The following is a 24647-nucleotide window of genomic DNA, read 5'->3' on the forward strand; positions in this document are numbered from 1 at the left end:
AACGAGCCCTTTGGAGGCACAAGCTAAAGAAAATCCCTCTGACTGGTTTCTGTCTCTGCTGGAGAAAGCATCTGGTAAGCTAGCCCCAGATTCCAAACCCACAGTACATTCCTTCAACGTGCTTTCCATCGCTTCAGTGAGGGGATGTGAGGGACAACCAGCCACTAGAGCCTAGACAGACAGCTCAACAACAGAACATGACTTTGAGACGTTGTCACTTCCTGTTCTACCAAGCTGTTCTTCAAGCCAATTCACTGTGCTTTCAGCCCAAGGAAAGACAACCCTCCTTACCTATATGATGTCATGGTCCTCGGTTACAGCCACTTACATCAGGGTATTTATTTGAGCCTAAAGGAGCCGAGCTATCGGTGGCCAATACCCACTCACGTTTTATTGCCTGACAATTTTGAAAACTTGAGCGAGTTTGGAACAGAGCCGAGGAGGCATAGAATCTTGGAAACCAGTTCCAAGTTTTCAGCAATGAAGTCTCCCAACTGCCCATTTTCACACACACACACCCCCAACCCCCACCACACACACCACCACCTTCTCGAGTCCCGTTTATTTAAGTCTGTTGATTCAAACCAGAACGCAACGCCAGACTTTGGCTGGCCCAGCCAGGTGTGGCTTGTTAGGGACGCCAGTCCAGGTTGAGGACTTGGTGAGTTACTGTGCTGGTGCCAAAACTGACAGGTAAAATATCACAAGCAACAGGACCGGGTTCTGGCCAGAGACTGGGAAACTCACAGTCATGTGTCCACCTGCGGCCAGAACCGGAAAGAGAAAAATCTACAGAACGTTCCTGCCTCTGACCCTGGCTGACCCAGTCTTAAAACTTACGTGTATATAAATCTATACATATAAAACCCGTGTGTGAATTTCACACATGTCACCATATGCATATATATATATATATATATATATATATATGTATACATCATCGATCTACGTGTTTCCATATGTCCAATGCCATCCGGTGCCTACGCATATATATTTACATAAGTAAAAAGTTGCCTATCATCATGCATTTCCTGTCTTTGTATATTCCTATTCCACAGCATATTATTCCTATATAATTTCATATCCTATTATGAGTTTTCTTCTAAAATCTGGTCGAGATCTGTTGAATGAACCTCACCACCCCTTTTCTGGCTACACAGACGACCACCCTGTTTGGCAGCACTGACTCAGCTAACAAGTAAAGCCTTACAAACTGAAGCAGAGGCTCTGGATGGGCACAGTGAAGCCTAGCCACACCCACTGCATCTCTGATGGGCTTCAGGGAACACAGGAGGGCAGTGGCCTTTCTCCAGGAGAAGCACAACAGACCAGAGAGGCTGTGGCCCATGCATATACGCAGCTGATGCATCTTCTGTCTATGAGCGCCCCCCAGCAACACAAGCACTCAAGAAGCCTCTGTGCTTCCGTGCGATCACGTGGCCCAACGAATACCAGAAATCAGCCACTCCGGTACTTGAATGTTACGTGCATGAAATTCTATTGGACGAACTTTGAGTCTGACTTCTGCTAAGTCAACATGGCAGATTTGAAGCTCTGCCTTGAATAGGACATAGCTGAAGTCTTTCCATCTTCCTTGCTGTATAATAGTCCACTGTGTAGCGTCATCTCATTAAACTCTCAGCTGTATGCGATCGCATACACGGCTTTGGCGCTCCAAGTTCTGCTCCAAAAGTGTGTTCATTTCTATTCAGTATCTACTCAGAAGCAGGTAGCTAGGATATGGCATATGCAGCTTTGGGGAGTATTAACCAAGCAGTTTGCAGGCCAATTCCTAAAAGATAAACACAGCAAGAGATTCTCTTAGAGAATCCTCTGGGCATTAAAAATAAACAAGATTCAGAAGCGTTATGAGAAAATCAGTCCTCTTTCCAGACAGAATCCAGTCATTGAGGGAAGCTGGGAGAAAGCTGTATTCCTAGTTTGTCACTTTAAAATGGAAACATGCCATCTGGGGACACCCAGTAGGCTACAAATGTCTCAGATCTCTGACCCTAGCCTATTTCCAGAGCCCCTCCCCTTTCTGTTCTCAGGCTGTGGATGCTGATTCTTTTTCCAGTCAACACCTGTAGGCACAGGCTGGAAATGCCGTCTAGAGATGAAATGGCTTCTTGAGTCCAACGCCTCGGGCTTTGAAGCTGATGTCCTAAGACAGACACTGTGCAGAACTTCACTTCTTAATCTTGGAATCATCACCTGCAAAGTGGGCACAAGAATGGCACTGCATCCTGGGAAATGTCCAGGAAGGTTGGCTGAGATGCCAGGACCTATGTTACCTGCATCAACTCCAATCATTGCAGCATCCATATGATTAGTGATTACTCACATTTGTTTTCTGTCAGATGAGGGGGGACCCCAGCTGGGTGGCCTCCTTTTCCTCCCAAGCACCCATAAGCCTTCACGTTCCCACACCCCAGCTCTCAGACATAGCAGGAGCCTCGGACTGCTAGCTCTGGAGTCACATTGCACTGAGCCTGCCCATCTTCCCCCTTCAGATGTTGTTAGCTAGAGACAGGAACTACAACAGGGGGATGGCCTAGTTGGTACACAGAACAGCAAAGCTAAGCTGTCTGAAGCCTACAGCCAGGAGCAAACAGGAAACAAATTAGCTTAATCAGTGGGATTTAAACTAGCATGAGCAGGGAGGGATCGAAGAGCCATGCCAAGAAAGCTAGTTGCCACCTCTCGGGTTAGCACAGGAGTCAGCTCCATAGGCAGGAGCTGTGGGATGAATGTGCACAGCCTGTCAGGCCCCAGGATGCGAGGGTGCTGTGGCCAGCTTCCAGGCATGGGAACGTGTACTCAGATGTGTCTCTAAAGGCTTCTTGGACGTCCTACAGCAGAAGAGCTGGAGATGCTCAGGGTGCTGGTTTATAATCCAGCAAGTCTGTGCCTGGGTACCTCTGTGGTGGTGGTAGGGGGCAGTGGCTAAGTAGGAGACCACCCCCCAACTCCCATGTCAGTCATTTGACCATTTGGTGAAGTTCCTATTGTCCCAGGGATCGTAGACAAGATTTTCTTTTCAAGTGACCAGTTACAAGAAAAGGACCACAGTAGGTCCTTTTTTTCCCCTTCGGTCCACTTCCTCCTTCCTCACATACTGGCAACTCAAGCATCAAATGAACAGAATAAGATAATTTCTTTGTGGGCTTTCCTTATTCGTTGGCCTCCTCACTGACAAACATGGGTTGCTACGGGTACAGCAGAGTGCTGGGCTCAGCAATTGGGCAGAACCTGATTTAAGTGTCCTTAAAGAACTTTCATATGGCCACTTTTGGTCTAATAAATGGTAAATGGCCCTAGTATTCTTTAAAACTAAGACCAACAGTCAACAAGAAAGAGTGCAAGCCATCCTTGCAGGACTCACGAACTATCCACAGAGGTTGTACCAACCTCAAGGTTGGTAATGCCTGAGCCAGCGGGACACTGACCTGTGACACAGAGCCTTCTGGGCACTTGGGTAATAAACTGTAGTGGCAGTAACTTGAATGGCTCAAGGTTCACCTTTCCTTCAGAAATCCAGCTCCAGTGTCCACCTCAGGAACATGGTCAGCATCATCAAGGCCTTCTGGCCCTTTCCCCATGTCACAGGCTGGCCCCTGTCGAGCTGATATTACAGCTGTCAGCTGGTGAAGCCGTATAAAAAGAGCAGAGGTTTCATTTGGCATAAACCTTGTCTGTGTTCTTATAGGAAGAACAGAGAAAGAGAGAGGGACACAGAAGGAGACAGAGGAAAGACAGGAACACAGAGAGACAGAGAGACAGAAAGAGAGGTGTGCAAATTCCCAGCAGAATCTAGCCTCATTGGTTGCATCACCATAGAAGAGACGGAAAGTAACAAATAAAATCAGTGTTAGGGACAGCTGCGGGTCACCCAGGTCACCGGGAACCTGTTCCAAATCTTTCCTAGTTGCAAGGTATCCACTGGTATCTGTATTCCAGGAAGCCTCTGAGCCCAGTCAGCAGATGCTCAGACATCTTGGATATAACAGCGTGGCTTCATGCTGTACGAATCTCCCCAAATCCTCAGACTCTAGACAACGTCTAACATTACGTATGGCATAAATGCCTCACAAGTCATTCCTATGCTGTATTGCTTAGGGAAAGACAACAACAAAAACAACAGCAGCCCTCAGGTGTTTGGCTCAGAGGCAGAATTTTCTAGAGAGTTTCAGCTGAATCTACAGGGTCCAATCCTGGGGAACAAGCTGTGCTAAAAAATGAATGAAAGACAGAGATACATGGCCTCACCGCCAGGGCTGGAAATCCTAGGGGGATGCCAGACAGCCACAGCAGCCTTCTGGGTGCTCAAAAGGGAAGATGCACTGGTCTCCTGTGAGCCTCTGATACTTGCTGGGCTGGCTGGTTTTGGTGTTCCTTGGTATGTAGACGCTTCAACTTGACCCTTCCTTTATGTGGAAGTGAGTCAAATCTCTCCCTTCCCTAAGGATCCAGTCAGACACATCACTTGTTGCTGGACTTTTCAATCCTAATAAGCCCGTATAAAGACAGGCAATACAGATAGTTTACTTATAAGCCATAAGCCTAGATTCGGCAGATCTAAGGCTATACTGACTTACGCCCCAGCTATAAGGCCCCTTGTTACTTGCTGTTTCTCCTGACCACGTGGCTCTGGTCGATAGCAGGTTCCTCCTTCATCTTCCTCCTCTCTCCCTCTCTCCCGGCATGATCTGCCCTCAATTTAGTCACGCAGTTACCTTCTATGAAGCCCATTGGTCCTGCTGCCCAAGACACTTTTGGGCTGCCCTTCTGTGGGCTGCTTTACTTTACCGCCCTCATATCGGAAGATCTCCCCATACAGCTCTGAGTTTGTTCCGTCTCTCTGCCCCTATTATCTCGATCTCCTCCCTCTCCTCTCTCCTCGCCAGTGGCAACCTGGAAGTACCGCCTCTTTCTTTCCTCCTAGCCATTGGCCACTATCATCTTTATTGATAGATCGAAAAACCAATTGGAGGCAAGGACCTTCAGCAGCAGTAAACACAGATTCCAGATTAAATCAAACCATCGGAACCTCTCCTCTATGGTGAGACTGATTCGTGCCGCTGCTTGGGAATAGGTCAGTTCTCGTGGGATTCTCTAGATCCCTCGTCATAGGACATGAAGCCCTCCCTTCCCTGCCCTTTCTTCCTATTCACCTTATGCTCTTTCTGAAAGAACCTGCTTTCCTATGGCCAAGGGCGTGCTGTGAATGCTCCGTCCTCCAGAATCATGAGCCAAGTAAATGTCTTTATAAGTTGTTCAGACTCGGGCATTTTGTTATAGCAACAGGAAAATGAATAAGACAAAAATAAGGACATTTGCATCAGAGAGTCAACATGCAGGTACCGTGGGTAATAGTTCAAAGTACCTATGAGTATATATCCCTATGGCAGAAGCCCAGATCCATCCTAAAAAGGAAGGAGAGGACCAGCCACAGAGAGACCCCCTCGGGACACAGTTCCTCAGATCTACTAGTGTCCTTGAGTTGATGGCTTCAGGATCCATTTGAGCCAAAGCCACAGCCTAACTGATACTGAGGACAGTCAGTCTAGAGGGAGTAGGACTTTCATATACAGTTCTGAATGTCCCCGCATCTGTGACAGCCACAGATGCAAGGAAAACGGGAGGGTCCTCTGTCCTTTCTAGGCTGTTCTGAATCAATGGTGGTCACCCATCCACCTGAGGACACTTGTCCCCACCCTGGCTCCCCGGCGGCTGTTCTACCTCCTGACTGGAGTGTCTGCAGTAAATTACCAGGCCCTTGGTGGCAGGGTGGGAGTGGGAGGTAGGGGGCTTATTTTTCTGCCAGGACGTCTCCCTTTGTCAAAAAAACAAAACAAAAAAAAAAACTTTCTGTAAGTGGTGCTTTTTTAAGTTTACCACGCAGACGGACTAATTGTATCTTTTAATCTGGGTCAAACTGCTCTTGCTTATTACAAATTGGCTCTGACTCCCACGGAGAAGGGAATGTGAGAAGCGTTTGCCAAGGACGTAGAGGCAGTCACCTGCAGACGTGTCGGGGTTGTGCTCCTCAGGGACGCTCCAGGATAAAGGACAACACTAGATGCTTGAAGAGACCTTACAGCAGCAGGCCTCCCTTCCACAGCAGGACACGAGGCAGAGAAAGTGACTAAATGATCCTTCCCACAGGAGCCAGCACCACCCCCAGGGCCTGCTGGTTAATATGGGACTGCCTTGCTGGGGAATTGGATCTTGGGAGTTTGACTCTTGACTTTGTCTTAGATTGGGTGACCCTTACATGAAGTCTGAGGTATTCTTATGACAGAGTCCACAGAGATGGAGTGATGGGGCCACAGACGAAGACAGACATGATGGCAACCACCTCAACCTGGAAGAGAATAGAAGAGAGCCCCTGCTGATGCCTCAACGTGGGTCCAGTGGAAGCAATGTGACCTCTGACCCCGATAATTTAAAGAGAAAATATTCAGTTGTCATTACCAGCCAGTACACAAAGTTTCCTGAGGCACTCCGTGTTGGTGGCACTCTGGTTGGTGGCTCCGTGGTGCCCAAAGAAGACTTCCCACCACTTGAGAGGTCCCAAGTACAGGAAGTGTTGTAGAAAGGAGGGCTGTTGAAATGATATTGCGTATCTTCACCCCAGCTCCAGGTATCAGCACTTCATAGCTGTGTGACCTTGGACAAATGGCCTAACCCCTCTGAACCTAGGTTTCATCATCAAGGCAGTAGCCATGTCCACACCTCCCCACTGACTTGTTTGAAGGAGACCCCCCCCCCCAGGAAACCACACATATAAACCAGAACCTGGACATCCAGCCTGCCTACGAGCACACAGAATCTCAGTTGTTGTTGTTGTTGAATGTTTTTTCTACATTCATGCTTCTGTTGACTTTCTGATGGTGTTTTTTGTTTGATTGATTGATTGATTGATTGATTGATTGATTGATTGATTGTGTGTGTGTGTGTGTGTGTGTGTGTGTGTGTGTGTGTGTGTGTGTGTGTGTGTTTGGTCTGTGATCTCTTTTGCCTTGAGTGTTTGACTAAGTTCCTCATCTGATAGAGTCTCTTTCTTTCTCTCTTTCTTTCTTTCTTTCTTTCTTTCTTTCTTTCTTTCTTTCTTTCTTTCATACCTGGGTTTCTGGGGCAAGGGAAGCAATCTTCTGACACTCCCGAACCATCTGCATCCGATTCTATACACTGAGAGTAGTTTATTCTACTAGCTAATGTATATATAAGAAAATGAATGAAGAAGCATCAGAATGCTGGCGCCGAGGGCCAGTGGACTTCTGTTTATTTGGAAAGGAGTAGAAAAGCAAAGTCAGGTTAGGAAGCAGTCAGTACTAAGCTGGACTGAGAATAAGATTAGCCTCCACGCACGAGGAAAGGACAAGCTTAAACGACACAGCAAGCCCTGTTCAAGGCCAGCCCAGAGCTTCACATTTATCAAAACCCAAGCTATTTGTGTTTGCACTAATCTCGTAGCTGCCTTCAATCTACGAAGTTGCCTGAAGGTTCAAAACAGTGGCTGAGGCTCCAGCTGTCACAGCTTCATTTCAGACTAGAGAAAGGAAGGAAAAGCATAACGGCGCATCCTCAGATAAATGGGTCATTCCCAGGGTGCCACCATCCCAGGAGCTGCTCTAACAACATGTAATCAAGATGCTTTAGCTAGACCCTCTGCCAACCAAGCAATGCTATGGGTGGGGTGAACGGACCTTGGAGAGGGGCCCGGGCCAGCCAGATGGAGAGGCATCCAAGGAAGGAGTCGTCCAAGTTCATTTACTCCAGTCACTCAGAGAGAAGAGACAATAGACAGGGGACCATCAGAGTGAGTCAGGACACAGTGCGGTCCTCACGGTCCAGATGTTCACCTCCAAGTACAAGGCAAAGCCCGATGAGAAGCTGAGGACGTACCAGCATGGCTAGCAAGCTTGTGCTGCAGAGATGGCAGGGGACCCAGTGTAGAGGGACCTCAGAAGGATGCACTGGGCTTGGCCATGTACAAAGATTGCTACAGTTCTCACCGGGAAGAACTTGGGACTCCAAGTCTGCCTGCCTGGGTGAGCCACTAGCTCTGACAAGGCAGACCTAACAGAACTAACTTCCAGTGGGAAAGAACTAGACAAATTGTTGTGCCTGTGCCTGCATCCATGTGTACAGAGTACATCTGTTCTATTGCTAAGAATTCATGGCAGTCAGTGACCACAGACTTAAAAATTAGCTTAGCTAATTGTGCTGTCAATTTCAGCTCTGGAGCATTGAAGGTCAGAGAAGCTCACCTGGGGAAGATGGGAAGGGTTGGTTTCCTGGGGATGGGGTCGGGCACATTTCTGAGATTCGGACCTCTCTCAGCACCAGCTATTTGCTGATAACAAGTCAAACTCCCCAGGATCCTGTGGCCAAAGGAAGGAGACTATTTGCAAGGAAAAGAGAGTGTGAACCACACCCCAGCATTCTCTGCTCTTTAGTAGGGGCTCTCTCAGGATGCTGGCTCTAATGGAGGTCATCCTGCTGTTTCTGTCCACTGGTAGTGGGGACAGAGAGCTTTGCTTTAGGTTAGGAAGAGAAAAAGGTAGAAAGAGAAAGAGGAGAAAGGAAGGAATTTGCACCACCATCCATGTGTCTGCCAACCACAGCTCATCTCCTGATTCTCTGGCCACCTCTGAGTCAGCCCTGGGAATCTCCACCTCACAGGGGAGCGATAAAGCCACTTCAAGGAGACAAAAGGATAGGTGCAAGGTGACAAATCCATATTCGATCTGGCTGAAGAATAGAGCCTTCCCAATCAATCACACCCAGGTCTGCCACCATCACCACAGCAACATGCCTGTATGTAGTGTGTGTGTGTGTGTGTGTGTGTGTGTGTGTGTGTGTGTGAGAGAGAGAGAGAGAGAGAGAGAGAGAGAGAGAGAGAGAGAGAGTCTGTTGTATGTGTGTGTGTGTGTGTTCCTGAGTCACTTTGAAATGCTCTTAGCCATAAAATATATCCCAGGATGATGACCACTATGGGAACACGCTTGAAAGTGTGGGTAGGTGCCGAGAGCTTTCTTCCTCCTGCTTCTGGTTTCTGTGTCAACTGACAAAGTCATCCATCAGTCCGGACCCCACTTTGCTGTCACCAGAAAACTAAAGCACACTTGTCCATGACCTGGCACTCCTTACCTTCCTGCACAGCGGTGACAGGATCTTAGAGGTGTATGGAACCTTTAGGAGATGGCTGTCAGGGCATCACTAGAGGCAGACCAGCCCTTAGCGCCTGGTACACAGTTTGCTGTCAGTCGTGCTGTGAAGAGAGGAGTCCCCACACACATCCCTGCTGTGTGATATTCTCCCAGGCACAGGGGGACAAGTGAGGACAGCTGAACCCTCAGAAACCATGGACCAAAGTAAACTTCTCTTCCCTAATTATTTCTGTTAGGTCATTGTTGTTGTTGTTGTTGTTGTTGTTGTTGCGTTTTGTTTTATCACAGTGATATTAAAGTAATCAACACACACACTAAACCTAGAACCATTAAGAAGACACTAGGTAGAAACCCTGATGCCCTAGAACACCAAGTAGCCATCCAACTGGACTGAGCTAGAGCGCACAGTGAACGCTTCGGAAGCATTACTGAACAGTCGGAGTAGTCATGTGAGACTACAAGGAAAGATAAGGATACAAACAGAAAAGCAAATATAAAACCATGAAAGAATGCTAAGAACACTGCTGGGGAGAGCGGGGAGCAGGAGCCAGACAAAAGATCTAAGGCTTGATTTAAATTCTGTCTTTTCTCTTCCTACCTCCTACCCTCACACCCACCAAGGCAAGCCTTCTACATCTGAGCTACATCACCTCCGTCCAGGCTGTTCCCAAACCTGTAAGACGTCTGCCTGCCTCAGTTTCCCCAGTGTGGTGACTATAGAGAGACCTGTGCCTTGTACCCAATCTGTTTTACATCCTAAACTAAATACTGGGTATTCTAATATTTATGGAAACACGTCCTATGGTTTTTCAAATGTTGGATATATTCCAATAGTACAGCTTTGAGAGATGGAGGAAGGGTGTCTCCTGTAGGAATTTCCACTGGATGTAGAGGAGTGACTACCTGGGGAGCTTAGGGAAGCATCTCAATGAGAGATGCTGCAGTTAGTTTCTCCAGCCACCAGCCACTGAGAGCATCTGGCGGCAACCTCCCAGGGTGCCACCCTTGGGCTGAGGCAAGACAGAGAGAGTGCCTTGGGAAGTTGTGCTTCCTCTGGGTGAAGAATGGGATCGCTCCATCTCTGTCAGCTGCTCATAGAAGGAAGTGCTGTGGAGAGACAGATTAGATCATCTATTATCGAGGGGGGCAGCGAGAGACCAAGGAGGTACCTGCGGCTTGCCAATTATCTGAGTGGTAGGGAAGGCTGCCTAGCTGCCTCCTCCCTGACCTCCCCGCCCACCCTCTCCAGAGAGCTTGACTCCTGAGCAGTCCCTCACAAACGGGCCTGATGATGTAGCACGCACGCTGCAGGCACTGAGAAGACATCACCCAGGCAAGTGGATAACCCTCTGCTCGGGCCAGAGAGGGATAAACAAGACGGATGCCTCCCTGGGTATTGTCATCGTCCCCATCAAACGCTTATTCTCAGCTGGACATTCTGCTAAGAGGTTCACCCATTTCCTTTGACTTCTGGCAGAATCTTTACAAGAAAAGCAAACGGAAGGACAGACAGGTCATCACTCAGATTTCCCTAAGTGATCTCCTCAAAGGTGTGGTCTCTACATCGCTGTTGATGAGGCCTCGGCAGAGATCAGCTGTGCAGAAGAGGGGTGGGGCATGATCTACTGCTTCTGTTCTGCCCAGGCAGGCAAACTGGTACCCAGCATGGCTGTCTCTGAGTGGGGACACCCAGGGGCCTTGTCTTCAGGGCCAGTTCTAGGACAGATACTGGATCCCCTATCCAACACTGCTCAGGTCGTTAAGCTCTCATGCCTGGATCTTTGAGAAGAGGCACAGGGAAGGTCCTTCAAGGCCCGCAGGTTCTAGAACCCCTGATCCACAGAAAGTCCAGCTGCCTCCCTCCAGAAACGGGCAACAGAGAGTAATCAGCCACACCATGCCAGCCACAGTGGAATCCTAAACCCACCATGTTCCAAATCCCCTCATTCCACCACCTCATCTGGGCATCTTTTCCTTCCTTCCTTCCTTCCTTCCTTCCTTCCTTCCTTCCTTCCTTCCTTCTTTCCTTCCTTCCTTCCTTCCTTTCCTTCGTTCATTCCTTCCTTCCTTCCTTCCTTCCTTTATGTTTAATTCTCAAAATGTTATGCACCTAGAATGTTGGGGGCACATGTGTCAAGGCACATGTGTGGAGATCAGAGGACAATGGTTCTTTCTCTCCACCATGAAGGTCCTGGGGATAGAACTGATGGTGTAAGACTAGGCAATATGCACTCTAAAGCAGCTCTAATCTGCTTATAGATTTTGTATAATTAAAAAGTCTTGGGCCATAGGAGGTTCTTTCTGAGTAGGAGACAATCTCACTAGAAAGTCCAGGTTGCCCTTGAACTCAAAACTGTTCTGCCTCAATCTCTGAAGTGCTAAGATCACAAACACGCATCGCTGACACAACCACAGAAGCTCTAACGGGAGGTGAGGTGTCTACCCCACAGAACAAGAAAAGGAGATAGGGAGGAGAGATGACAGTTTTCTTGACTGAACAGAAGCCAGCCTGGAAAATCCTATTCCTGTCCCCTTCCCCACCCTGGGGACACTGGCTAGCAATTACTCACTCCAAGTGGTGCCACTCTTTAGAACTTCACAGGCAAAATACCTATCTCAGCTCCACTCTCAGGTCCAAGACAACAGCCATCACCACCATCCCCACAACTACCATCACCACCACCATCATCACCACCCCCACCATCACCACCACCACCATTAACACCCCCACCACCACCACCATCACTCCCACCATCACCACCACCACTATTATCATCCCCACCATCACCACCATCACCACCCCGACCATCATCACCATCACCACCACTACCCCGATCATCACCACCATCACCACCACCACCATCACCACCCCGACCATCATCACCATCACCACCACTACCCCGATCATCACCACCATCACCACCACCACCATCACCACCCCGACCATCATCACCATCACCACCACTACCCCGATCATCACCACCATCACCACCACCACCATCACCACCACCATTACCACCCCTACCATCACCACCACCACCATTACCACCCCCACCATCACCCCCACCATCACCACCCTGACCATCACCATCACCACCACCACCATCACCACTACCATCACCACCATCACCAACCCCACCATCATCCCCACCACGATCACCATCATTACCATCACTGCCACCACCACCACTATCACCACCACTATCAGCACCACCATCACCACCATCATCACCACCATTACCCTACCCCCACCATCACCACCACCATCACCACCACCATCACCCCCACCACGATCACCATCATTACCATCACTGCCACCACCACCACTATCACCACCACTATCAGCACCACCATCACCACCATCATCACCACCGTTACCCTACCCCCACCATCACCACCACCATTACCCCCACCACAATCACCACCATCACCATCACCCCCTGCCCCACCCCTAAAAATTCCCATCCTTAGTCATGCTCATTTTCAAATTCATATCCAACCAGTCTTAAGTACTCAGTACCCAGGCAAATTACATGTTCTAAGTCCAAAGGAAGTGTATTAGTCAGTTCTAGCTGCTGTAACAAATATCACAGATTGAGGAATGACAATCTTCCTTGGGATATATGTAGTCACTTGCTTCCTCTTTAGACACCAGGTTTGATTAGTGCTTGTCCTAAACACTTTTGTAAAGGACTTCTCCACAGACTATTAGAGTTTGGGTCTGGAATGTTCCCCCCTGGTCACAAGTAAGGTGGTGGATGCTTCAAGAGGTGGGGCACGATAAAAGGTTCTGGGCTCATTGGGAGCATGTCCCAAGTGAACTGTGGTATCCTGGTCACCTACTCTTTCTGCCTTCTACCCTGTCCACAATGAGCTACCTCACCACAGATCCAAAGCAAGAAAACAGCCACTTGTGGTTTGGAACCTCACAAACCCTGAGTCCAGTCTCTTTGAGTCAATTAGTTCTAGTGTTTGCTATGGTGTTGGAAGTTGGACCAATGTCTGAGCCCTTTCTCTAGATACAGAATGTTTTCTGAGGCACTGGGGGTTGTTAAGATCAAAACTTCTATGTATGAGGTAAAAAGGAAACAGCTTGCAGAGAAAAGCAGCAGTGGACAGGCATAATGGTCTATCCATAATCCTGAGAGTAGGCAGGAGGATTGGGAGTTCAAGGTCATCTTGGAACACATAGCAAGACACAGTCTCAGGAAAGGGGGTCAGGGAAGGCAAAGAAGAATCACCTTCTAGGACCTCTTTTTCTGGGTTTACATAGCATAAGCAGACATAAATCCAGATAGAAGATTGTCCCGATGGTCTTTAAGTCCTGATACTTTACTCACTTTCCCATTCCTTCGTAAAACCCTCTTCCCTCTTTTGCAGCAGAATTAGAGGGAATCCCAGCTGCTGTCTCCCAGGCTACTTAGTGAATTTGGTGACATCTACCATTACTGTGCTGGTCTCTGAAACTCTCCCTGTCTGAGCACCTGGCACACAGGAGATCTCCCCAAATATTCTAGAATCCCCAGTGAATGGAACAGGGAGAGAGTTCACGACTCTGGTGGAAACTGGAGTGGTTTTGGAGAGCAGAGAATAGAGTGCTATTCATGTTCGGGGAAGTCCCTGTGTTTGTAAATCTCACCTCATTCACCACAGCTGGAAAGATGACAGCAGTATGCCTCTCACTCACTGAACCCCAGATCCTGGATAACCCCCCCCCCCAGGGAGAGGATTTTTGTGTTTAAAAGCCCAAAACACCCTTGAGGTAGATACCAGGTGACCAACATGGACTATAAACATGGACAGTGTGGTCTTAGCAGGCAGCATAAGAAACTATTTGCTTAACAAAAGGAACCATTTTTTTAAAGCATTTGCGATGTCCATGGAGAGGCCCTACTTAAATGCCCAACGCACTTCCTAGCTCATTCTATACTTTATTGCCATAAAGCAAGGGAATTACATTGTATAGGAAAGGAAGCTTTGAAGGCGGTACCCTCCCTAGTTCCACTCCATGGTATTTACATAATGAAAACAAATGTGCAGAGGTCATTCCATGCACCCATAGTACGAAGCTACTGTGGGTCTATCAATCATTTTCACACTCCAGTTCTTCAGTGACTTGCTGTGGTGGTTTGAATACGCTTGGCCCAGAGAGTGGCATTATTAGGAGGTGTGGCCTGGTTAGAGTAGGTGTGGCCTTGTTGGAGTAGGTGTGTCACTGTAGCCATGGGCTTTAATACCCTTGTCCTATCTGCCTGAAACCCAGTCTTCTCCTAGGAGGCTTCAGATGAAGATGTAGAACTCTCAGCTCCTCCTGCATCATGCCTGCCTCTGCACTGCCATGCTCCTGCCTTGGTGATAATAGATTGAACCTCTGAACTTGTAAGCCAGCCTCAATTAAATGTTGGTTCAATTAAGAGTTGCCTTGGTCATGGTGTCTTGGTTAGTAAAACCCTAACTAAAACACTTGTGTTCAACATTGTCTAATTTAATACTTCTGGGCCACGACATAGGCAACATCTGACCCAACATGTGTGTTAGACATTAGCTTGTGGGCTGAATGACTGACTCCCAGTTAAAGAAAGCAGATGGAGACCAAGAAACAGCAGACGCACAGTCTGAATATTTAGAATTAAGCTCAACATCCCACACAATGAATCTCAAATAGATACCCACCAGATGCCACTTAGAGATTTCCTACCAGGAGTGGGATGGCTTCAGAAAGCTGCTACACATGCATCATGATTGATATCTGGACATCATTACTCAAGAGAAGCCTTGGGATCCAGCATTAGACCCATTAACGTCCCTGAAGGATTCTACCATCTGAGAAAAGGTGACTCCAAACAGCGGAGTGTAGAGTTTGCTTAGGATCCCGTCAGGTACCAATCGGCCCACGGTGCTCCATCCTCATTACTTCCTTCCCCCTAATATCTGCTTAGTTCCAATTATGATTAAGAACCAAGCATATTTGGATGGTTCTTCTTGCCCCACTGAGCACAGATGTGTTCCTCTCTCTGTAGACATGGACCTCTTGGCACAAGGGTATATCTAAAACATAGACCCAGCATAGTTCAAATCAGCCCAGCCTCTGTGAACTGGCTGTTTTTCTGGAGTAATATAGAAATGAGTGGACAAGCACCAGGTAGATCAGCTTCATGCAAGCAGAAGTCTCACTAGGTTGGCTTTTCCCTTGCAGTCAAGCGAGAACATGGGCTAGGTAGGCATGAACTCTATGGCTTTAAGAAAACAAAACTGGGGTTGGGGATTTAGCTCAGTGGTAGAGCGCTTGCCTAGGAAGCACAAGGCCCTGGGTTCGGTCCCAGCTCCGAAAAAAAGAACCAAAAAAAAAAAAAAAAAACAAAACTGGAAATACTTTATCTTGATTCCAAAACAGAAGCCATAAATCAGAGGGAGGGCTGAGGCAGAAGACTGTAGTCTGGGGACAGGACTTTGCTGAGTCATGCCGAAGAGCAGTTCTCCATGGAGAAGCTGGACACAGGGCCCAACAATTCACTCCCTGAACTCCGCACCATGGAGATGTCCTTTACTGAGGTCTCTGTCCATTTGTCCCCCAAAGCCCAATTCCTGACCTAAACAACCAGTCTCTCAGGGAAGATGGGTTTTCTCTTAACGCAGCAAGGAGAGCATGGTTGGGTTTTGGGGAGAGTGCACATTCCAACACTCCTCCAGCTGCTAGCTCCACGGGGCAGCTTGTACGGCAGCACACTGGCCGTACTCCTAACTGCCCACACTGAGAGCCTGAGTCGGGTGTCTGTAGGGGACAGAAAGCAGCATGTCACTTGGTCAGTAGAGCATCTCTGTGTAGTAGGAAAGTACATGTTGCTATACAATACAGTGTTAAACAAGGGAATTGTCAATGAGGTGGCATGACGGTTAATCTGAATTAGTCAATTTGATTAGATTTAGAAATGCACATACCTAGGCAGATATATAATTCCGTTGCCAAAGACAGTTAGGTCTTCAACAAACAGATTCATGGATAGGTGGATTTCTACGATGATAAAAGGTAGGAAGCAGGGCTCCTTTAGAGGAAGTAGGCTAATGGGAGTGTCTTTGGGAGCTGTATGTCCCTTGGTCCCTTCCTACATCTCCTCTCCTCTGCTTCCTGCCTGCCGTGAGGTGAGCAGCCATAACTGTCTGCTTTCCTGAGGGCCCAGAAACAACAGAGCTAGCCACGATGGCTTCAGCCCTTCTGAAAATGTGAAGCAAATATAATTCTCTCCTCCACTAATGTGTTTCTGTCAGGCATATTGTCAAATCAACAAGCAAAGTGACTAATCTATTGTCTTCCATCAGAGCTTGCTTCCCTCATGCTGTTGAGCCAAGGAGACCTGTGGGAAACAGTGCTCTAACTTTTTTTTTAAGAGAATATGTGCATGGGATGGATTAAAGCAGAGAGTTCCATGAACTCAGCCAACTAGTCCATCCCGACTGCTGTGTTCTGGTTTATATTTACAGACCTGGATCCTGGGATGATACAGTCTGCCGGCTCTGCTGGTCGTGCACAAGGAGGGGAGGTCTGTTTCTTCAGATTACTTTTAACTATGGAAATTTTTCAGATATGATCAGAAGTGTGGAGGAATGTCCAGTGAGCCCCCATACCCCTTCCTTAGCTTCAACAGTGATTAGCTAGAACCATTTTCTTTTCATCTCCAGCCCCACCCGTCCCACTCTACCCCAGAGGACTTTGAAGAGAACCCAGACCTCATATATCTTTAAGATGCTTAGATTGCAGGACCTTCCAAAAGCTGGAGATCCCAGTCTGTTAGGGAAGAAAAGCATCCGATCTGTTATTACTACGCATCTTCCCACAAAAGGAGAATCTGGGTCATCCTCCTCCACAGGCATGGCCCACTCTCCCTGCTTCCCTTAGACTCTGCTTCTTCATAGGAAGGAAATTACACTCTGCTGATCCTTGTCTGGAAATGTTCGGCTGGAGTGGTTACAATGTTACCTGCTAGGACATCCCCCACCACTCTCTCCAAGCACCTGACCTCCCTGTCTCCCTGCCCACTTCTCTGTCTGCAGCCTTGGTTCCCGCCACCCTCTCCATTTCCTTCTACCTGGTTTCTAGCCTGCCATTTTCCCAGCATGCCAAGCTCCTCCTCCTCCCTCCCCCCCCCCCCCGCCCCACTGCAAAATCCCAACAGAACCTTCTCTGTCCTGAGCACTGCACCGCCATCCTCCAAGCTGTTACAGACACAGGAACTAAAAGAGACACTTGGCTGCTAACATAAACACGGGCTGACCTTGTTCTTTCAAACAGTTCCTTATCTCCACCCTAGCAAAACTCCTTGAATAAGTAATAAATGCCAAAGAAAGTTATGGACGGTGGGGGGGACTAACAAAAATTATTATTATTACTTAAAGAGCCAGAAAGAGATAGCAAGGCTCTTCCATGGTTCCAACAGCATCTTTAGCAGCTGTGGGGTATATTAAAGCCAGGGTCTGGGGGAGGGAGATAGGGTGTATTTCAAAGCTGCCTGCTGCAGGACCCAAACTGGAAGGGGGGTGTTGTGTAGAATATGCCAAGTGTTTGAAGTGGACAAGATTTGTAGCATGTTGCCTTGATGCCTGTACATACTTAATAACAGATGTTTGGTCTCTCTAGACAGATAATTGTCCTGCTGTAAGGTTGACTTGACCTGCCTGAGCGTCCAACTTCCAGCGCCACACAGCAATAACAAATGATCTGAGAGCCTCTCTTCTTTTGGCTGGGAGAATGCTTAACCACGCTTCCTTTTAAGCACATAATTACTCGGCAGCGACCGAAGCCCATACATCGCCCTCTCCTAATGGCCACGCAGCCATTCGGCCATAATTTATGAGGACAGGGTTCAAAGTTTTAATAATATTTGGATAATATCATTGCCCACACGTCGGTGGTGCCGTGATGGATAGGAGGGGAGCGAGCTTATTTCGATTCTACGCATGACAGTGAGCGTGTTAACGACTGGGTACCCGGCGTGGCCTTTATGGAAACTGCCACTAGGCCATCAGCTCATGAATTATAGATCTGGGTATGTGGGATTATAAACAGCAGCGGGGATCACACAGGGACTCTGCTCATGAGGCAGTGTCCCGTTAGTACCTCTTCCTTATGCAGATAAATGAATTGCAGGGCATACAAAACGGCGTGAATAAACCCTCAGTGGATAACATATTAGCACATCAACATAAAAACCCGGTGCTGGGGCCTGCTTAGAGATATTTACGTTTATACTCTCTGCTCAAGTGGCTTCCTGATTTTTGGCTTCTCCCCACTCACCTCATAATTCCCACATCCTAAGGGCACCTCTGGGCACATTTCTAGGACGGTCCGCGGAGCCTGTTGACTTTTGTACACAGTTTTCTCAGATAAACTCCTTTCGGGGAAGGCAGATGGGGTAAAAGCTGCTCGTCAACTTCAAGGCAGACTTGAGATTGCTTTGGGAAATCACTCCGCACCCTCAAGACAGAGGCTCCCTTCCAGCCAGCGCCAGAAGAGTTGGCATCTGTATCTCCAGGAGCAGAAACATGAGGCAAGTGTGTAAGCCAGAAAGAAAGAAGCCTTAGAGGTGGTGAGGTTCTGCTCAGCCGGCTTAGGAGATCAGGTGGCGAAAGGGAAGTTCAAACAGAAGAAAGGACTCCCGGTGATTAGGAAACTTTGTTACCAAGCCAAGATTCCCACCTCCAGAAAGCTCTTCCCGGCTGCCTTATCTGGACTGAATTTTTCTCTCCCCAAAATGTAAACACCCAACAGCTCCAAGTGATAGTGTTAAGACTCTGACAACGCTTGCCAACTTCCTCCTGTTAATCTAGGCTCGTCTCACCCTGAACTTTGACAAGGCTCGCGTGCCATAAGCATCCTTAAACGTCCACACTCGATATCCATTTAATCTGAAGGATTTATTTGGAACGAACAGCAATTACAGCCGCACCTCAGAATAACTAGGAAATGTGTGTTTAAATCTCTTTAAGTAGCTCACTAGAGTTGCTAAATAGCTCCCCACACGGAGGTTCTAATTCTGAACCATCACTGGCTTGGGCCTTGGTGTAGAGACCAGGAAGGGCATGGGGCATGCGTCATTTATGCTGAGGGGGTTCTGTGTGAGGTTCTGTACACAGTGCTTTGCTTTCATAGCCCTAGAAAGGTGGGTGAAGGCAGAGGCCAGCAACATTTATTCAACCTCCACCAGGCAAAAGTAGTGACTTTGGGGATCCCAATTTTAGTGATTTCGACACGTGCATATAATCTTATAACCATTGCCACCCCGAAATAGCTGTTTGAAGAGTTAGACTTTCTGTGCTTGATGGTGATCACATGTTTATAATTGTGGGGGACTGAGGCGGGAAGATGGCTACAATTTAAAAGCTATCGTGTGCTAGTGAGTTCCAGACCAGCCTACTTTGAAACACTGTTGTAGTCATCAACATCACCATCATCCTCAGCATCATCTACAACAGCAACAACAACAACATTTAAGCCCAGACTCACATGTTGATGCTATTAGGATTCAGTGTTGGCCATCAGGCACATCCATGGATGGTTAGAAGTGACTCCAAGACAATCAGACATTTTTACAGCCAGCTTTCAAAGGACCCAGCCACTAAACACTCCATCTCTAGAGGCCCATGTCCAAGTCCCTTTGTCCCTTTGCATACCTGCCACAGCCCCAATAAAAGTCACATTCTCCCTGCCCGTCTCCCATTTCCTTTCCTCCCTCTCCCAGAAGCCACCTCTATTTCCTACCCAGTAAACCTCCCACTGGAGAACTGCTGCATGGTGGGGTTTTGCTGGGATCTGCTGCCTAGTTCTCTCGGTCAGTGATGCCTAGTTCTCTCGGTCGGTTCTCTTGGGGAAGTGATGAGGATTAAGCAAGGTCATGGGATGGGATCCTGTGAGTTGCTATACAAAAAGACAATCCAGCTGTGTCTGCCAAGTAATAAGGCCATGTGCTGATGCAAGGCCACGCCTTCACCAGATGCTAAACATCTGTGTCCTGCCTTCAGGCTTACCACTAGTCTACAGAACCATAACACAGATACTTCTGCTTTTCATGAATTACTGTTCCTGAAATTTTATTTAAAAAAGAAAAAAAAAGCAGACTAAGACAATAATCCAACAGAGTATCTACCAGCACTGTGTCCACTTTGCAGACAGGGAAATCAAGCAACAGAAAAGACATTTATCTTACCCTTGGTCGTGGAGCAAGGTCAGAAGTCACCAATGAGACTAGAATGAGAGACTGGAACACTTCAGCCTGCGTTTCCTATTAGAAAGTCGTTCTCCGGCTCTCTGCTCCTCCCTGTTCCAGAGACAGCTGCATCTTCTCATGTAGTGCCAGCCTCGTCTCATAGACAAGATTGTGAAGGTCAATGTGAACAGATTTGGCTGTATTGGACACCTCGTTACCAGGGCTGCCTTCTGCTCTGCATCTGGCAAAGTGGAGATTGTTGCCATCAACGACCCCTTCGTTGACCTCAACTGCATGGTCTACATGTTCCAGTATGACTCTACCCATGGCAAGTTCAACGGCACAGTCAAGGCTGAGAATGGGAAGCTTGTCATCAATGGGAAGCCCATCACCATCTTCCAGGAGCGAGATCCCGCTAACATCAAATAGGGTAATGCTGGTGCTGAGTATGTCGTGGAGTCTACTGGTGTCTTCACCACCATGGAGAAGGCCGGGGAGCACTTGAAGGGTGGGGCCAAAAGGGTCATCATCTTCAGCCAACACCCCCATGTTTGTGATAGGTGTGAACCATGAGAAATATGACAACTCCCTTAAGATTGTCAGCAATGCATCCTGCACCACCAACTGCTTAGCTCCCCCGGCCAAGGTCATCCATGACAACTTTGGCATCGTGGAAGGGCTCATGACCACAGTCCATGCCATCACTGCCACTCAGAAGACTGTGGATGGCCCCTCTGGAAAGCTGTGGCATGATGGCCGTGGGGCAGCCCAGAACATCATCCCTGCATCCACTGGTGCTGCCAAGGCTGTGGGCGAGGTCATCCCAGAGCTGAATGGGAAACTCACTGGCATGACCTTCCGTGTTCCTACCCCCAATGTATCTGTTGTGGATCTGACATGCCACCTGGAGAAATCTGTCATGCATGATGACGTCAAGAAGGTGGTGAAGCAGGCGTCTGAGGGCCCACTGAAGGGCATCCTGGGCTACACTGAGGACCAGGTTGTCTCTTGCGACTTCAACAGCAATTCCCACTCTTCCACCTTTGATGCTGGGGCTGGCATTGCTCTCAATGACAACTTTGTAAAGCTCATTTCCTGGTATGACAATGAATACGGCTACAGCAACAGGGTGGTGGACCTCATGACCTACAAGGCCTCCAAGGAGTAAGAAACCCTGGACCACCCACCCCAGCCCAGCAAGGATACTGAGAGCAAGAGAGAGGCCCTCAGTTGCTGAGGAGTCCCCATCCCAACTTGGCCCCCAACGCTGAGCATCTCCCTCACAATTCCATCCCAGACCCCATAATAACAGGAGGGGCCTAGGAGCCCTCCCTGCTCTTTTGAATATCATCAATAAAGTACGCTGCACCCACCTAAAAAAAAAAAGTCGTGTTCCTAATGCCTCTGTGTACACATCAGAGATTGAAACCCCTACAGTGGTACAGTGGCCGATGTACTCCCATCTAGAAAACAGGTTGTGCAGGGACCTGAAAGACGTCAGGCATGACCAGAAGGAAAAAATAAGAGGTCCAGGGCCTCTGTCAATCATGTGCTACTAAAGACCACTCAGAGAATTCTCAACTACCCATGCCTTCATCCCTCAAGGGAAATCAGAAATTAGGCAAGAATGACACTTTGTGTGGGTATAGCAGAAACGGCCCCTGGCCTCTCTATCTTTTCTCCCTTCAAGATCTGAGACCTCAGATTAGTTGCCATGATCACCCTGAGGGCTGCTGGCCTCCACGACTGTGACTGCCTGCCCGCAGAGCCATGGATTCAAGTGGGGAAAGTAAAGTCTGGAGAGAGAACTGCGCTTCCCAAAGATGCACAGAAAACCAAGACTGAATACTAACATCCAGATGCCCACACTCAGCAAGAACTGAGCACCCAGTACCTGGCACTTTCTAGAAGCCGGAGGTAAAAGATAATAAAGACATGGTACCTGCCTTCCTGGAGTGTTAGTCTGGTCACTGAGAAAGACACTCAACAAATGTTTGTGGAAAGTAGATCATTTGACATTGTAATAAACATCTTTGAATTGTTTTGAGACTCCAGAGAGTAGATTTCCAAGAAACCCCACATGCTTCTACTTCTGAAAGCCCCAAAGTTGAGGCAAGCATCCGGTGGTGGAGGGGGATTCTGTGAAGCCTCTGAAGCAAGGCCATTCTAGAACTTCTTGGGGATGTTGAATCCAGGTTTCCTGAGTTACATCTGCTCCCCTCCATCCAGTGTTAGTTCTAGAACCCAGGACCTCCTGCATGCCCAACAAACCTGAGCCACGCCCATCCATTCCATTAGGAAACTTTTAAGGCAAAGCAGAATATATCAGCCTCTACAATAAAGATTCCTTCTCCACAGAGCTTTGTCCTAAAGAAAAAGGGCAGGGACATTTCCACTGCATATGAGAGTCTGAGTGCTAGGTTGACAGGAGTTGGCAAGAATACAGAAGGTGTCATGTTATGGATGGAGGTTGGGAGAGGGCTGGTGGAGACGGCCTGGGGTGTATGTGTGGGACAGTGTTCCCAATAACTTCTCTCATTGCAGGGTTGTAATACATTACAAGAGATAACTTGAGAGAAAGCTTATGCAAACTTACAATCTGAGGGGATACCCACACTGTGGTGAGAAAGACACAGAGGCAAGAATGTGGCTCAACTGGTCACGTACAAATGTCAGGAAGCAGAGACCACAAGTTGGTTAGATCTGAGAAACCTTAAGGCCCATCCTGACAGACCCACTTTCTTTAGTGAGGCTTCAAGGCTTATCCCCACTTGAGGGCAGGCTTTCTAACTAGGGATTGGGACAGGGGTGGCATTTCATATTTAAACCACAAGGGAGATTCTTCAAAGCCTTAGGACACAGAAACGTTACATGCTTTCTCTTGAAAAGCCAATAGGTCTTTCACAATAAACCATAAAAGTCACTAACCAGGCAAAAATATTTGTGGGAATACTCAAGTCATTAATGAAGCAACAACAATAACAACAGATTAGTTACATGAGCCATGTCAGATGGGTAGCCTTGGCTGTGATTAAACCTTGTGATCAAAAACTACTTGGGGAGGAAAGGGTGATAAAACCTTGTGATCAAAAACTACTTGGGGAGGAAAGGGTTTATTTCATGTTACAGATTAAAAAATGTGTCGCCATGGAAGCCAAGGCAGGAACTTGCGGCAGGAACCTGGAAATAGGAATCAGAGCCGAAGCCGTGAAGGAATGTTGTTCATTGCCTTGCTCTCCATGGTTTGCCAAGCCTTCTTCCTTACACAGCCTAGGACCACCAGCCCAGAGGTGGAGCTGCCCACAGTAATCAGAGACCTCCCACATCAAATACTAATTAAAAGGATGCATCACAATCTTGCTCAGGGGCCCGATCTGCTGAAGGGGTTGTCTCGTGTGAGATTTCTCATTTTCCAAAGGACTCTAGTTTGGGTCAAGTTGATGTAAAACTAATCAGCACAAGCAGTGACGGTCCAGTTGGATACTCCGTGGCAGCCAGCGGGTATCAGGAAGATGTGGAGTCTAGTGTTTTAGCAACCCACGCTATCACTGAGAGCCACTGGGTTGGACCGATAGAACCCCTACAACCATGTTGGCTGCTGTCCCTGCTTGATTGCCATCCAGCAGAAAGAAGAAAGGATCAACAAACAGTACCTGTAACCTCACCACTGACAGGCAGTTGCAGATTTTAAATCTTGTCATCCCTTCCCCCACACACATATAAATAGAGTCATTTTAGTAGAGCTATGATTGTTTCTATTCTGCCATCCCTAGTTCTTTCCCGGAGCCATGCCCTTTTTTTTCTTGCCCTGTCTTCTCTTTCCCTAACTAGACAAACATTACATGATTACTTTAGGAGTCACCCTTATCTGCTTCTGTTCCCTGTCATTCCAATGAGGTCACCGTTTACCTTACTCTTCTGGTCTAGAAATCATGTGACTCAAGCCGGGCCAATCCATTTGAACCTGAGTCAAAGCAATTGAGGGAGAGAAGCATGTGGCATGAGTCAGGTAGGTAAGAATCTTTCCTGAGCCCTAGGTCTCACCTTTCTTCAGAATACCCTGGCATACAGACTAAACAAACATATATATCCCTGAACTAATTTGATTTTCTGTTGTGATGAAGCACTGACCAAAACCAACACCGGAGGAAAGTGTTGATTTCACCTTAAAACTCCTAGGTCATCATCTATCACTGAGGGAAGCCAGGGGAGGAACCCAGTGCAGAAATCTGAAGGCAGGAATTGAGGCCGAGAGACTTTGGAGAAACGC

The 24647-nt window shown here is 47.9% G+C and overlaps 1 protein-coding gene across 7 annotated transcripts in view; it reads right to left on the reverse strand.

Annotated features, from left to right (window-relative positions):
• The window catches only part of LOC102553444 (uncharacterized), a 101993-nt gene extending 79705 nt beyond the window's left edge, over positions 1-22288 (reverse strand). For 2 of the 7 annotated variants that reach the window (XM_063278591.1, XM_063278590.1), the window contains exon 1: positions 20378-22288. In XM_063278591.1, the coding sequence (XP_063134661.1) occupies positions 21006-21926 (921 nt within the window). In that variant the 5' untranslated portion in view covers positions 21927-22288 and the 3' untranslated portion in view covers positions 20378-21005. Of the gene's footprint in view, positions 1-1481; positions 6368-10082; positions 10426-16118; positions 16192-16660; positions 16743-17263; positions 17310-20377 lie in introns of those variants that run through there. The other 5 variants (XR_010060115.1, XR_010060114.1, XM_063278592.1 and 2 more) reach the window with 5 other exon arrangements.
• Positions 22289-24647: the final 2359 nt, after the last annotated feature.

The sequence above is a fragment of the Rattus norvegicus genome, chromosome 19 (assembly GCF_036323735.1).
Source record: "Rattus norvegicus strain BN/NHsdMcwi chromosome 19, GRCr8, whole genome shotgun sequence".
Taxonomy (NCBI): Eukaryota; Metazoa; Chordata; class Mammalia; order Rodentia; family Muridae; genus Rattus; species Rattus norvegicus.